The sequence below is a fragment of the Temnothorax longispinosus genome, chromosome 1 (assembly GCF_030848805.1).
Source record: "Temnothorax longispinosus isolate EJ_2023e chromosome 1, Tlon_JGU_v1, whole genome shotgun sequence".
Classification (NCBI taxonomy): domain Eukaryota; kingdom Metazoa; phylum Arthropoda; class Insecta; order Hymenoptera; family Formicidae; genus Temnothorax; species Temnothorax longispinosus.
In genome coordinates, this window is record NC_092358.1 from 26,722,430 (window position 1) to 26,736,737 (window position 14,308).

A 14,308-nucleotide genomic window follows, 5' to 3' on the forward strand; every position below is an offset into this window, starting at 1 on the left:
GGAACGCTTATCGATAAATTCGCTGCTGTTAGTGACGCATGTATGTTCATTGTTTAACATTATAAATAATAAGATGAATTTATCGAATATATTAATAAATAAGCGGAAATGTAAAACGACGTTCATGGAGACTCAGCATGTGCTTTCTTATTTATGTATAAAACATGTTCATCATTTTACAGATGATATAGCTGAATTACCTACTCATTAATTGCCTACTCATCTTTTGCTTTTGTTTAGATTTTTAGCGGCTGTAAGTATGATTGTTTATATATTACGTTGAGCAGAAAAATATATGTTTTATAATATCGGAATTTTTTTAGTAATATAATTTTTATACTCTTTTTGCATGCATTTTGATTTTTATTATCGTTTGCCGATACTTACGATATTGGAAAAAAAAGACATTTAATTACATACGTTTAAATGTATTACTTAAATTTTTAATTCGTAATTCTATGATCGAAGTCGTTCAAAAAAAATTATAAACAAATAACCGAAAAGCCCCGAATTTAATTGCATTGCCGAAAGCACGATGATTTTGAAACGTCTTTCTGTCTTCGCTTTCCCGCACATCCGCGTCTAAATAGGGATGGCGGGTCATGATTTGAGAACATCACAGTCTAATTCAAACGTCAGACCGCTACGCTGGGATTATAATATGGCATTCCTGTGTGCTGACAGTAAACAGCACCCGACGGCTGTTGACCACAAAGGGACTAAATTTATGCTCCACCTGGAGACGCCTTCATAATGATTGTCATTAGACGGTGACTCCAGGACACGCGGAAATGACCGTTCACGGCCAGTGAAGTTGGCATACTAATACTGTAATACTAATTAATCGCAGAAGCTCCTGGCGGCCGTTTATATTGCTGGATGATCACGTCGGTTACGCAATTAACGAGCTTCAGCTGCACGTTGCCCTACGGATGGGCGATCGCTGTACGGTTCATTGCAATCTTCTTTAGGAAAGAATCTCTATTTGCCGGCGAAGGCAAAATGAATGTAGCACAGCCGAAATGAAGTTCGCGCAAGTTTCTCGGGAAAGTTATACAAGTTTATATTAGAAATTACGTATAGAATGTCGCGTCTCAGAGAAGTTGTACATCGAACTTTTCTCCGTTGTATGTGTATTATTCTTATTATTCTCTATAGCGAAATAAAGTTCATAGAATGTGCATTTTTGAAACATTAGTTTTTGTTAAAAATTGTATATAAAAAGTTACGCGTAATTTTCATATTGAATATATTTTTCTGTTATATATATATTTTTTTATTGAAATTTTTTTGCCTCAGTATTATAGATTTAAATTGCTGGACTTTAATTTTATCTCGTAAGTTTGTTGGAAATTACAAGAAATTTTAGAGTGACAACAGTGAAGAAATTATTTATTTCTGAATTAATCGACTCGTTTAATATTCCAAACGTAAATTCTATATCGTTTAATCCAAACAAAGTCGTGCTCCAGTTTACAACTTTGTCAAACAAAAAGCTCATAAATAAGATAAAAGACGTTAGGTACTGAATATTTCGTGAGAAAGTACAGAACTTTTATACCACGCGAAATATAAAAGACTGCAGCGAGATATATACAAAATTATATTCTCACTTCACGAAATACATTTGTTGTGAGGAAAAAATGAAAATTTTTATAAATATTGTAGATTTATATATATTTTAATCTATTTAAAAAGATGACTTAATTTCGCAATTTTGATCAGATATCCGATGTAGATGTTAAATTTCCTACGTTGATTATAATAATGAAAATGATAGGATAGAATATTATACAGAATGTATGGCTTCAACGCGAGTTTAAATTATTAAATTCGTAAATGGACAACATTCATTGCACGTGTTCGTATATTTATGTAGAATGGATTACGGTTCCGGGATACGTTCTAGGATCAAGAACGATCTCATTATCGAATGATTAACGAGTTTATCTCATGCAAGAACATGCTCAAGCGATATCAGACACTCGTGCGCGCCTAATGACACAATAATAATAATCGCAGGATGCACGTGCACGGACGGGCTGCAAATCGATTTTCGTATCAGACAAATGGCCCGAGATGGGAATGCAGTCGTGGCAATTAGTACAATTATTAATGCATTCGCAGTTTCTAATCAACGCAAGTCGATTTGCATACGCATTACTTCCGATACACAGACGGAAGATCTTATTATCTCTCGTCGAGAGCAATATTAATTCTGAAAGATAACAGAAGAAAGTCCTTGTGGTTTCCTTTTTTTCGTCGATTGCACTGTTAACCGTAGCCATACCTGTTGCACTATAAACACTGACTTTCTGAGAAAACCGTCAAATATTTACTTTGAAGAGGTAACTCGATCTCGCAATAATAACTTGGATAGGTTATTGTTAAGAAAACTGCGGTCCAGCACACTCGACAAATATTATATAATAAGTTACATTGTCTTCCGCGATATTGTTGAAAAATTAAATTGAATTTTTTTGCGTATATTCATGCCTTTTAATATTAAGAGTTAAAAAAAAGAAAATATGATTAATTAAAAGATTATAGGATCTTTATCAATAATTTTGTCTCATTGATGTTATTATAAATTACATTTATTTTATTTTATTATGCATTATTTAAGAGTATAAAAAGTTTGATGTAAATTGCGTTGTTGGTATTTCTTAGACTTTTCCCTTTTTACTGCAGTTTTCAAATCAAAACGACGGAGAAAAGCGCACTTTTACTAAAAGCAATTTTTATTACAGTATACGTTCGTAAAATCGTTTTTCACGCCGTTGATCGCAACTTGGCACGCGCGTGCCGAGTTGCGTTTATTGCTCAAGCCGTGTCCGTCTTTACTTTTCAGTGCAATCGCGACCGCTTAATAAAACTTTAAAAGGTTTTCCAGTAGTCCCCGCCCCCCTCGCGCTATTTCTCTTCCGCGTTATTAAGTTGAGAATTGATAATTCACGTAACAGGGGAGAAACTGTTACGGAGCCGTTACATTTTACGGTCGCGAGCCTGTTACGACGTACCTAATTTAAAAGGCGCTCGTTCTGCGTTTTTCCACGACTTACAAAGACCGCAGATTTTGTCGCGTTCTTTTTGCAAAGTAAATGTCTTTTGCAAAGAAATGTGGGACGTTAAAAGTACCTTTTTTTTCCTCTTTCTTTAAAGAAGAAGAATGGCGCGTGGTATTTAATATTCGGACCCTGCTTTTCGTTACGTCCGCGCTACCGCCGCTGATTCCGAAGAGATTGCGTTTTAATCCCGAACCCCTAACGTGTATACATATATATCGTCTCACGGGGGCGTTTGTTCATCGTCGAATAATCCCGCCCTTGCTCAAATAATCTATACGTTGTTTCTTCTGGCTATGTCCTTCGATACACCACCTGCGTCGGTCGGAGTTTATACAGCTACGTACAGGGTGTGTATCGAGCTTCGTATTTCACTCATTTATTTTATATATAATTTCACGAATTTCCGAGCGATTCTTTCTTCGCAAAAATTTAATGAAAAAAATTTCTTGTCACATTTTTAAAATCATTTAAATTAAATATATCTTGTCTTTAATTACTTGGAGAAACTTGAAATTGGATGAATAAAATTTTACTTTTTATCAGAAAAGAAGAAATCCACTATAGGATCACGCTCGGCTAATCAGCTTTTAAAGAACTACCGACGCTTGGATGATTATGTTATGGAGAAATTTGGAATAGTCTAAATCGATTTAATTGTCAAGAAGTCCATTTAATTTCCAATTAATCTACGATACCTACTCACGTTGCTATGTATAGATATATTATATTTTTCGTTTTTAATTTCTATGGGTAAAACCGATAGCAATCACGTGGAAACTTTGTCGTTCACCCTATACATTTCATGGGGTGGGCGGTGGTAGTCTGCGTGGCGACGTCGAAGGTCGATACCGCGCGCGAGTCCTCGTCCACCGGCGTCATCGCTTCCCGCCGTGACCCTCCCCATAGGGAGGGGGGGAAATTCTTCCCCGAAGGCGGCCGTCGAAAAAGGGGTAGGAAAGAAGAGGATCTTCGATAGCCCACTCTCGCGAAGGGCTCTCGCGAAGCGATCGAGAGGGAGAGTCGTAATTTCCCTATCACGCGTCTCATCGGGCATAAAATTGCAATTTCGCCCCCGCTCGAACAGCCGCCCGATGACCTACGAGTTCTAATATCCGCCTGTAATGATCGCACGAGGATATATCCTTCCCACGAGCGACGAGACCTGCCCGTTACACCGGTAATGGCATTTACCTTTACGATATGCGACGCTCGCGGTGAAATTGTTTTGGAGATTGAAATCCCGCGCGCCGCTGGACCGCGCTGCGCGCCGGTTTAATCCGAACGGCGAACATCCGCACCGGCGCGGGCGGCGTTATTAATTCAACGGCTGTGATAGATCGCTCGACGTTCATTTGATCTTGAGATTTATGAGGGAGGTCCTGCATACAAAAGAGACGTCTAGTACGAATTGTATTCATGAGGGACGGACCCGGGTATTATTTTCCGTCATTTAATACACTTTTCAATATTTTCGGACAATGGGGTTCGAAGAAGAGATTTCTCTTCACCCTCTTTTTTTCTCTCCGCTCCTTTTTCTCAGTGATAAACTTTAATTGGAAGAGAAGCGCGATTACACAATGAATTACGTAACGTTAACAGTTGATAATTCAGAGCCATTCTTCCGCCTTGATTACTAATATAACGGAGAACAGTGATTTAGTGCTTGCGACGAAATTGTTCTGGGGATTGAAATTCCTGACGTTGTGACGTTGTACTGATTTAACTTGACGGCAGGTATCTTTACCGGTGATATTATTAATTTACGCGCGAACGTCCATCGCTCTCGAGGTCCTGACCCTCGAGACACAAAGAGAAAGAAATTTTACACGAGATCTACTCGGTGGAAATGTAGAAATCCTTTTTCCTCGCGAGAGAAGGAGAAACTTTCTTCATCCGGATTAGTCGAACAGAATCATAAATGACTCGAGTCGTCTTATCCGCTCCAATTCCAAGTTGTCGATAATGTGTTTTCGCGTTCGCCATTCCTGGACGAGACTAAATTCGTTAGTCGTGTCCGCTCGCTATCTCCGAGTCGAGAACCCCGAACTAAGACAAACACGACGGGAAACTCGGCGCGACGTCCGCGTAACCCCCGTCGTCAGTATCCGAAATCGCAATTTCCGCGAGACCTGCACGAGACTTCTGTGAATGCCAACATCGAGTTTCATGGACTCGCGAGGCTCTCGGCGAGCCCAGGTGCGCCGTTACTGAAGTCGAACACGATTCGTCGTTCCCTTTGTGCTCCGCGTTATTGAAAAACACGCGCGAGCAGCTGCCGTTATCCTCGACGTCTGAATAATTTGCACGTCGCGTAATTATCGAAAGTGTAGCGGGAGGATACGCCTCCGCGACGTCGGAAAAATTAACGAACGACTTTAATCACGACGTTGCTAAAACGTGCGATGATTACTCAGAGTGGTTATTCGTAATTATTATTCGCCTCTCAAATTTGCGAATTATTTTATGCCATTAATCACATCAATGTGATTCGCTTTTAATCACTTACAATTCCGCTTACACAAAAGTTATTAAGTTTACAAGATAGATTATAACGTCTTCCCGTAATTCCAAAATGTATTTCTGGATTTCGAAAAAATAATTTTTTTTTATGAAATGTAATTCAAGTGTCAAAGGATATTATTATTAGGATACATGCCACCGGGATCTTCAAAGAGAGGAACGTATACATCTTTGCTCTTCGAATCTCGTGATTCAATCTCGCAATTAAATCCAACGGCGACGCGCAACGTCCCACGTTTAGTTATACGGCAGCATTAGCATACTGATCTTAATTAGCAATTAATCTGCCGGGATTCTGTACGTCCACAATGGAGTGGTATCGAACGCGATCCAGGAGGATCAAGCAGGGTTAAAGGCGATTGCTTCCTCCTCGGCGAGGGCCAATCAAGCGGCTGATGCGGCTCGGGCGATATAGAGGGACGTTCTGTTTCGAACGAGGAGAAGGCGAGCATCTCCCGTTTGGTGGCTGCAACCGCGTCGAGAGCAGACGTGGCGATATCGAATATTCCGGGGAAAGGGATCGAGAGGGATAGCCGATATATAGGTTGCTGCTCCGCTGCAGCAACAAGCTCGATATCGCTCGCGCGAGCACAGTTTGGCGTTTACTCCGTTATGCGAGGGTGGGTGTAACCAAAACGTTGCCGAAACTCTCGCTCATCTCGGCGAGACACCCGCGTGTCTCGCTACGCATATGTAAGGTGTAACGCGGTTTAATATAGACGTATCGCGCGGCGCGGTGTGTGCGAAGAGCCAAATGCGGATCACGCGAAATCTGTCTCGTCACCATCCGCCGTCTTTCCCGAACAACTCAGGGAGCCACGACATTCCGACACATTCCGAATCGAACCTCTTGTTAGGGAACTCGATCGAGACCCATTTGTCTTCAGACGTAATTTTCGTTCAGGAAATGTTACCCCGAAGGGATCTGAGTCGTGATGAAATAACATTCGTAAGTGATCAATTTTCGCGAGGCGTTCATAGTTAATTGCAATTTAATTCGACATTAAAATCTTAGATATACAAGTTTACGGTCGTCGATATAATTATCGTGCTAGATCGATTATGTCATTCTTCGAATTGGACCTTCAGAAACTCTGGTCCCTTGTCTATTACGAAAGAAGTACACGGCAACGCCGTATGAAAACGAATTTATCGTAAATATATTAATACGAAGCTCTACATTTTCCTCGTATTTTTCTTGTGCTTCCTAACGCTCGGCGATTCCCACCGGAAATTTGTCGAAACTGCCAAGAACGCCGGGATAAATGGCGACATTTGGCTCGCATCGTTTGTCTCCTCGGATGGCCCACGTGGGAGACTACGCGACGCGTCCGTCGTAGGTGATTATAGTCTCATCGACGAACTGTCATTCTGTTGCAGGTTCGAGCACACACAAAAACGACGCGACAGGAAATGGAAGGCCGGCTCCCCTTTTGGCCGAGCCAAGATACGGCGCCGCGCCCCAGCCGTACGGTGAGTACCTGTCTATTCCGTCGGTCCGTCCCGTCCCGTCTGTTCGCCGGTACCTAATGGCCAAATTAAGCTCACCGGTTCGGAAAATAGATGGCCGGGACGATCGCAGGTTTTTCACGAACACGTGTAAAGAATGAGAGTGGATTAATGGGGGGGGATCTGACGAAGCGCGGATCGGGCGATGTCCCGAACATCGTTACCGGGAAGAAAAAATATGTCGAGCACATTTGTTCGCGGCGTACGGGTGGGAAAGCGAAGTTATCTCGCCGAGACTTTTATGCGGGAAATTACGCGTTTAGGTTATCAATTATTCGACACGGGACTTCTCCATGCGCGAGGAAAGGATTTTAATTTCTTAAATTGAAGAGATTTTCTTACGACCTTTTCTTTTGTAGCGTGCCAAACGCACGCAGAAGCTTGTTCAGCAGGCATTTAAATGTTAATAAGAGACCAAGTGCAAACGTATACCTACCCACATTTTCTCAAAGGAATATTGTGATCTCATTCACAATTTAAATAGCATTCATAACGCGATAGCATATGCAATGCAAATTCGGTGGCTTTAATTACGACGATGAATAGACTGACCCAAAAATTGAAAGAACTGCCGGTCTTACAAAATGCGCAAATTTCAACTGGAAAGCGGAAAATTGCATTTAGAAAATGTTTAATGGAAAATACGTAAAATTTTTGCATGCGAACCTTTCGAAAAAAAAATTTGTCAGAAACACAAGAACGCAAAACATTAAATAGAATTACGTATATTAAAAAATTTATATGTTGGAACTCGTGCTTGCGTAAAATTTTAAATTTAAGAACCAGAATCTACGGATTTTACAGAAATATTTGTTTCATTTTTTGCTACTTTGCGGCTATATATGTAGGTATATGCTTTCAAGATTCTGTCGTCCCTTAATATCATAAAAAAATTCTTATCTCAAACACGTGAGATAGATTTAATAATGCAAAAGCGAAATTGTCACGTAAGCGACACGTGACGGCTGTTGCCGCCGCATCGACCTGCGCTCGGACTCTGTTGCAGCCGGTGGCGACAGACCGCCGGGCTGCAATCTTTCGATGTCTAAACTGTTGAGCACCTAATATTGACCCCGAGAAAATAATTTCTCTCCGATACAGCTCGGTCTAATACTATCGCCGTAAGTCAACGCCGGTGACCGCGCGGCGTCTCCCGTTGCGATTTTGACGGGAAATCGATGGACCGTACGGCTGACGTGGCGCGGCTGCAATCGAAACCACTCCGAGAGCCTCTCGTTGCGCGATAGTTGTAATCCGATAGTGGAAAACATTATCGTAACTCACCGCCGCGTGGCAACAACACACTTTTCCCAATAGCCCTCCGACGTTCTGAATCGACACCATTTGTCGCAGCATTTAATACCCGGCTACTACGCAGCCGAGCTACACAAAGCGTTGCATTACCATATTCCAATAAAGCCATCGGCTCGAATTGCTCCGGTCGAGAGTTGAATTGTTCGCTTTTGATTGTCTTCTCGTTGTATTTTTCCTGTGGAACGTGGATTTTCAAACTTCGTGAATCTATGAATAGAGGGCAGATTCTTACTAACGAGGTTCTCCATTCATATAAAAGTACTTGGTTGCTTTTATATAGAAATGATTTCTTTAACTCTGCCGTGACCGTGCGGGAGTATTTCAGTTACCCCAGGAGTAAAGGACTCTAAACTGAAAAAAAAGAAATGAGGTGACTGAGTTACCCCGTATGGTCTGTGAAGTATGTTCCATTAACACGGTCAGGGGAGGGTTAATAATCACTAATAAGTTATATAAATCAGTAGCTTTTTCTCCTAATTGATTGTATATCATATTGGTCATGTTTCACTTATTTATTGAATCTAAATCGGTATTTATAAATCAAAAGGCGCAGCAAGGCACTACTTATCAAATACTGGTACAACAAAGAGAGTAAGATCACTCTGTTCCATCTAATTCATAAATACCGAGTTAGCTCCAGTTATCACGAATTAAGCAACTGTGTTCCCGAGCGAGGTTGTACATGTTTTCGATGCGATGAGTCGTAAAACTCCTTGTGCGACATGCCGATTTGGGCGAACGCGCGTGTCACGGTCGACGATGTACAACCGCGAACGGTGTGGTGTTTCCGCGCGCGGCGTCATTTATCTCGCACGTCCGCATCTGTAGTTCGGTGTGCATCTGTGGTTCCAGGCTCCACGCCGCAGGTCACCTTCCCACCGGGCGCCGGTCACGATCGTTACGAGGAGAACTTCAACGGGCCGGCGACGTACGCGGAGCCGTACGTCGAGCGTTACGGCATCAAGAGCGATTTCAGCGGCCGCGAGCCGTTACATCCCACGCCACCTCGGCCGGGTTACGTGCCCACCCTGGGCCAGACGCCGCCATCCAGCACGCAGGGCTCGGTCATGATGGTGTACGGACTGCAGCCGGACAAAGTCAATACTGACAAGCTCTTCAACCTGTTCTGCTTGTACGGCAACGTGACGAAGGTAGGTCGCCTCGAGTCTTCAGCCCCCATGTCCGTGTGGTGTGCCCACCTTTTCCCGAGTCCTTTGTACGTGGGCGCTCGTAGCGCGTGTTTAGAGTGTTGAATGGAACGAGCTGGTGGGATCGAACAAAAGGATCGCATGACTTAATTATCGTCATGGTACCTCGGCGTTAACACGGTACGGCCATTGAACATGACACGTAACTACGTTTAACGAGGACCAACAGACTCCGGTTTCCATGTACATTTATACATTTAACAAGGATTAGCGAGAGCGCATTATATTTAACGAGAGTCAAATCCTACACACTGCTATATACGGATCATGAATGGTTCCTTCATTCAACACGCGGTTTTCGATCAAACATTGGAAAGTGACTTAAACGTTGAAGAACACTCTCGCCAAATTATTAATAAAGCTGTAAGGAAGTTCATAAAATCCACGTCGAATTCTTTCAAGACTATTTCTGTACAGTCGGTTACTCTAATTCTCGATGTAAATCGACGAAGGAATCGATCGCACTTAGGGCGACGAATTTCAAGTCCCCCTGTCTTCTCGTTCCAGGTCAAATTCTTGAAAACGAAGGAGGGCTGCGCGATGATACAGATGGGAGACAGCATAGCAGTGGAACGATGTCTGCAGAACCTGAACAACGTCACGATCGGAACGGACGGCAGACTGCAGCTCGGCTTCTCGAAGCAGGCCTTCCTCTCGGATGTAACCAACCCCTACGTTCTACCCGACAAGACAGCGAGCTTCAAGGACTTCACGGGAAGCAAGAATAACAGGTGAGTGGAGGACGCGCACTGCGCGTCAACTCTCCCGCGTTTTATCGTTCATTTTTTCCTCGGCTCCCTTCAACCCCACACGTTGAGGACCATTTGTCTCCGCTTGATCTTTCTTCCATTCTTCGTCGCGATATTTTCTCGTCCTATATATATATATATATATATATATATATATATATATATATATATATATATATAGGGCGAGAAAATATACATATATGACGAAAGTACATATAAATCTCCATCGCGGAAGGTGTACCTTCGAGTTTTCCTGGCGACTATTTCTTTCCTCGCCATTTAATCGCGCGTTTTATCTGCGTGACAAATTTATACTACGTGAAACGTTCCGTTGCGGCTTTATGTTTAACGCCTCGCCATTGGATCTTACGATGGATCGGAAATAATAATTTTATTACGAGCGCCAAAATAAAATTTGAACTTTAGTAAATGCACTTGAGAATAAAAATAATTATAAATAAAGCAGTGTATAAATAGAAAGTTTAAATAAAAAATTCTTATAAATTATTACGCTACGATTTGTTGTATTTATATGATATACTAAATTTCTAAGATTCTATTTAATCAGGAAATACATTAAGCTTTAAAGAACATCCCTCTTGTTTTGTTACATATTACAGACGACAATAATGAAATGTATCGGAATACCTTTTTCAATTCCTTGCAAGATTAAATTCCTTCCGAACGTATCGATAGGCTTATAATAAATCGACATGTCTTCCCTTCGCACCAAAGTCATCGATCTTAGGAACAGGTGCCTCGATAATAATCTTAGGAACGGGACCTCCACCATCGACCTAGTCCCATTGTCATCCCTCGCGCTGATCTTAGGAGTAGAGAGCGGTAAACGCAGAACGCGGGGCGCGTACGGCGCGATCCGACAAATTGCGACGGTACTCCGCGAGATTAAACTCGGGAGACTAATTAAATGAGGACACGTAAACGAGCGCGATTTAAATCTCTCTCTCGCCCCGCTTCGGGTGAACGTTGAAAATTTCCGCGAACCCCTCGCAGCTCGAGTCGCGCGGGATATATTCTGCGGACCCCGGTCACACTTTGGGACGCGGACGCGTAAAAATTGAATAGGAGCTAACGACACCGCCGCGATTTCGTGTCTGGGCCGGCCTGCTCGTCGCTGGCCGCCCCTCGCTCGCTCGAAAGGGTGTGCCTGATGATATCCGGCTCGCCGATTAAAGTTTCAGCTCTTCCGATTATGCCGGCACGGATTATGGGAAGTGTGTGGAAACATCTCCGATGAAATTTTTATTTGTACATAAAAATTGCGTGGTCAGGAAAGAGAAATTTATATCTCGTATATATAAAAAGAGCGCCGAGCTTTAATATTTACACTGTAAATATTAAAGGATGAAATTTAAACCAATTGAAAGCTTGAAATAAATAACATTTTGTTATTTTTAACTACCATGTGTGTCGAAATTTATTATTTTAACACAAACTTTAGTAGGAGCAGTGGCGACTTATGGGAATGGTTAAAAATGACTTAAATTGAGTATAATTTGACATTACAAATTTAACAGTGTAATATAGAATTAACTATATAAATAGAATAGAAGAATTATAGAATTAAATGGTATAAGAAAACTGGATTAATTAATAACAGCTGGTTTTTTAAAGAATGCTTGATATCTCCTTGAATCAAGGATCTTACTTGACATTCATTGTCCAGTAGAAATAATTATTGCTCAACAATGGTGCGTTGCGATGAAAACGCGTTAATGCAAGCAATTTATTTCAATGAAAATTTTCAAAGTTTCCGTGGACTTTCTTTCGCTTTTCTGAAATTCTCCCCATTTGACTTATCGCTAACTCCCTCATTCATTTAACGTGACTCTGAAAGAGCCAATTTAAATTTCGCTCAAGCACGTCCCCCAGCAAAGTAATTCATTAAAACGAATAATTTAACAAAGTAAAGAAACATACCGCTGCGTGATGCACGTGTTTTTGAGGGGAGGTGAGGCCACGGTGGTAAAAAGCGCTCCCCCGGCAAAATGAACGTTTTGCCTCGACGAAAAACTTAATCGCCCGCGGGGAAGCGGGTCTCCGCCTTGAGCGCGTGAGCTCTGATTGCGAAAAGTCAATCACAAGAAGCTCCCCAAAGCACGGCGAAAGACAAACTACGGGGTAAAAAGCGCCAGAAACGTTTCCTCCAAGGACGGCTTTCCTTCTCGGAAATCTGCTTTCGTTCGCGTAATTGAGAAGACTGGGAGACGTAAGCTGACATTTTTTGTTGGAAATAAGACGCCGGCATTGCGCGAAACGTGAAAGGGAGCAATTCCGCGCCGGGGACAGGCATATTCCCCTCGAGGCTTCATCAAAGCTGTCCGCGAAAAGGGAAGAAATTATAAAGAGCAATGTTACGATTCTTTATTTCTAATATCCTTTAATTTTCTTCCGATACACGTTTCTTGGTGTTTCGAGATGATGAAACTGTCCGCTTGCAGCTTCGGAGTCTCAAGGTATACATTCGTCGCCCTACACACGTACGGACCGATATCTGTATTTCGTTCAGTTCGAAATTCGTTGAATGCTGATATATCTGTCCGTCCAATCATCGTAAACGTTGAACGAAAAATATTCAATGCATTTTCCACTCTGTTTTTTAGAAATTGACAAACGAATCGTGTATCGGCGACTGACATATCGGCGTGTTTCTTGTTTTAGTTTAGTTTTTATCGTCAATATTTCGAGTTGACGCGATTCCAGCTTGGCCCAGAAATATCCAGCCGAGGAAATTCGCATATTGTCCCCGACGTATGAGGCGCGAGACATAATCAAGACCAGATGAATGCGGAATATGTTACGGTCGAACGTGTAGCTATAAGCCGCGTTTCCCCCTTTTCCCCCCCTCTCGCCGAAGTCTACAATGCCCGGTCTTCGATGTACCGTTGCAGATTCCTGAACCCCGCGATGGCCAATAAGAACAGGATACAACCACCGTCGAAGATAGTCCACTTCTTCAACACCCCGCCGGATCTGACCGAGGAGACGGTGAACCGCGTGTTCGTGGAGCGCGGCATCGAGGCACCGACGACGATCAAGCTGTTCCCCCTGAAATCAGAACGATCGTCTTCCGGTCTGATCGAGTTCAGCAGCGTCGGTATCGCGGTGGCCGCTATCATGGAATGCAATCACACGGCGCTCGAGAACAGCAGTAAGTATATCGACGTACGATCGTAAAACTCGGATTTCTCCCGCGCGTAGCGTTACTCGGCGAGAATAGTCTCCGGTCGTGAGGATTTTTACGCGATTATTATATTCCGCGGCAACTTTATCGCTTATTCGTCCGACTTGGACTCTCGGATTTCACTTCCCTCGTCCTGGTTTACGATTCTCTTCGTGCGATGTAGCGAAGTTTCCCCACTTAGTTTCCGTTTGTGCTTTTATTCCAAGATTTTCGACGCGATCACTTTTATATCGAGAGGTAAAGCTGAAGAAACGAGCTGTCGTGTCGACCATAAAAGTTGCCGAAACGTTGTAGAAGAATCCAAGTATTTGAGCTTAAGGAAAATAATTTTATTATTCTCAAAGTGGATTATACAATTCACCTTATATCCCTTTATTCGCCACCTTTAACTTTCCAATCAACTTTTTATAAACCGAGACGTATGTATACTGTTAAATATTAAAGATTAAATTTAAACCAATACCTCGAACCTTAAATAACATTTAATTATTTTTAACTACCATGTGTATCGAAACTTATTGTTTTGAAAACAGTATTATTTTAACTTTATTAGTTTAGTTAAATTAACGGCATATTGAGTATAGGAATCGTGGCGACCTATAGGGATGATTAAAAATGACTCAAATTAAGTATAATTTGACACTATGAATTTAACAGTGTACACGAGATAAGAATCGGGATCGACAACGTCGTAGTTAACGATTAGAATCGCAATGCGTAGAGAATTCGTCTAAA

General features: G+C 42.1%; 2 protein-coding genes across 4 annotated transcripts in view; both read left to right on the top strand.

The window, feature by feature from the left end:
- Positions 1–14,308, top strand: part of Sm (heterogeneous nuclear ribonucleoprotein L) — a 150,235-nt gene that overhangs the window by 123,231 nt on the left and 12,696 nt on the right. For 2 of the 3 annotated variants that reach the window (XM_071793238.1, XM_071793257.1), the window contains exons 7-10: positions 6,969–7,061; positions 9,264–9,562; positions 10,127–10,350; positions 13,281–13,540. In XM_071793238.1, the coding sequence (XP_071649339.1) occupies positions 6,969–7,061; positions 9,264–9,562; positions 10,127–10,350; positions 13,281–13,540 (876 nt within the window). The remainder of the gene's footprint in view (positions 1–6,968; positions 7,062–9,263; positions 9,563–10,126; positions 10,351–13,280; positions 13,541–14,308) is intronic. The other variant, XM_071793248.1, reaches the window with a different exon arrangement.
- Ak6 (adenylate kinase isoenzyme 6) overlaps positions 1–14,308 on the top strand; it is a 97,364-nt gene that overhangs the window by 15,633 nt on the left and 67,423 nt on the right. The window lies entirely within an intron of this gene.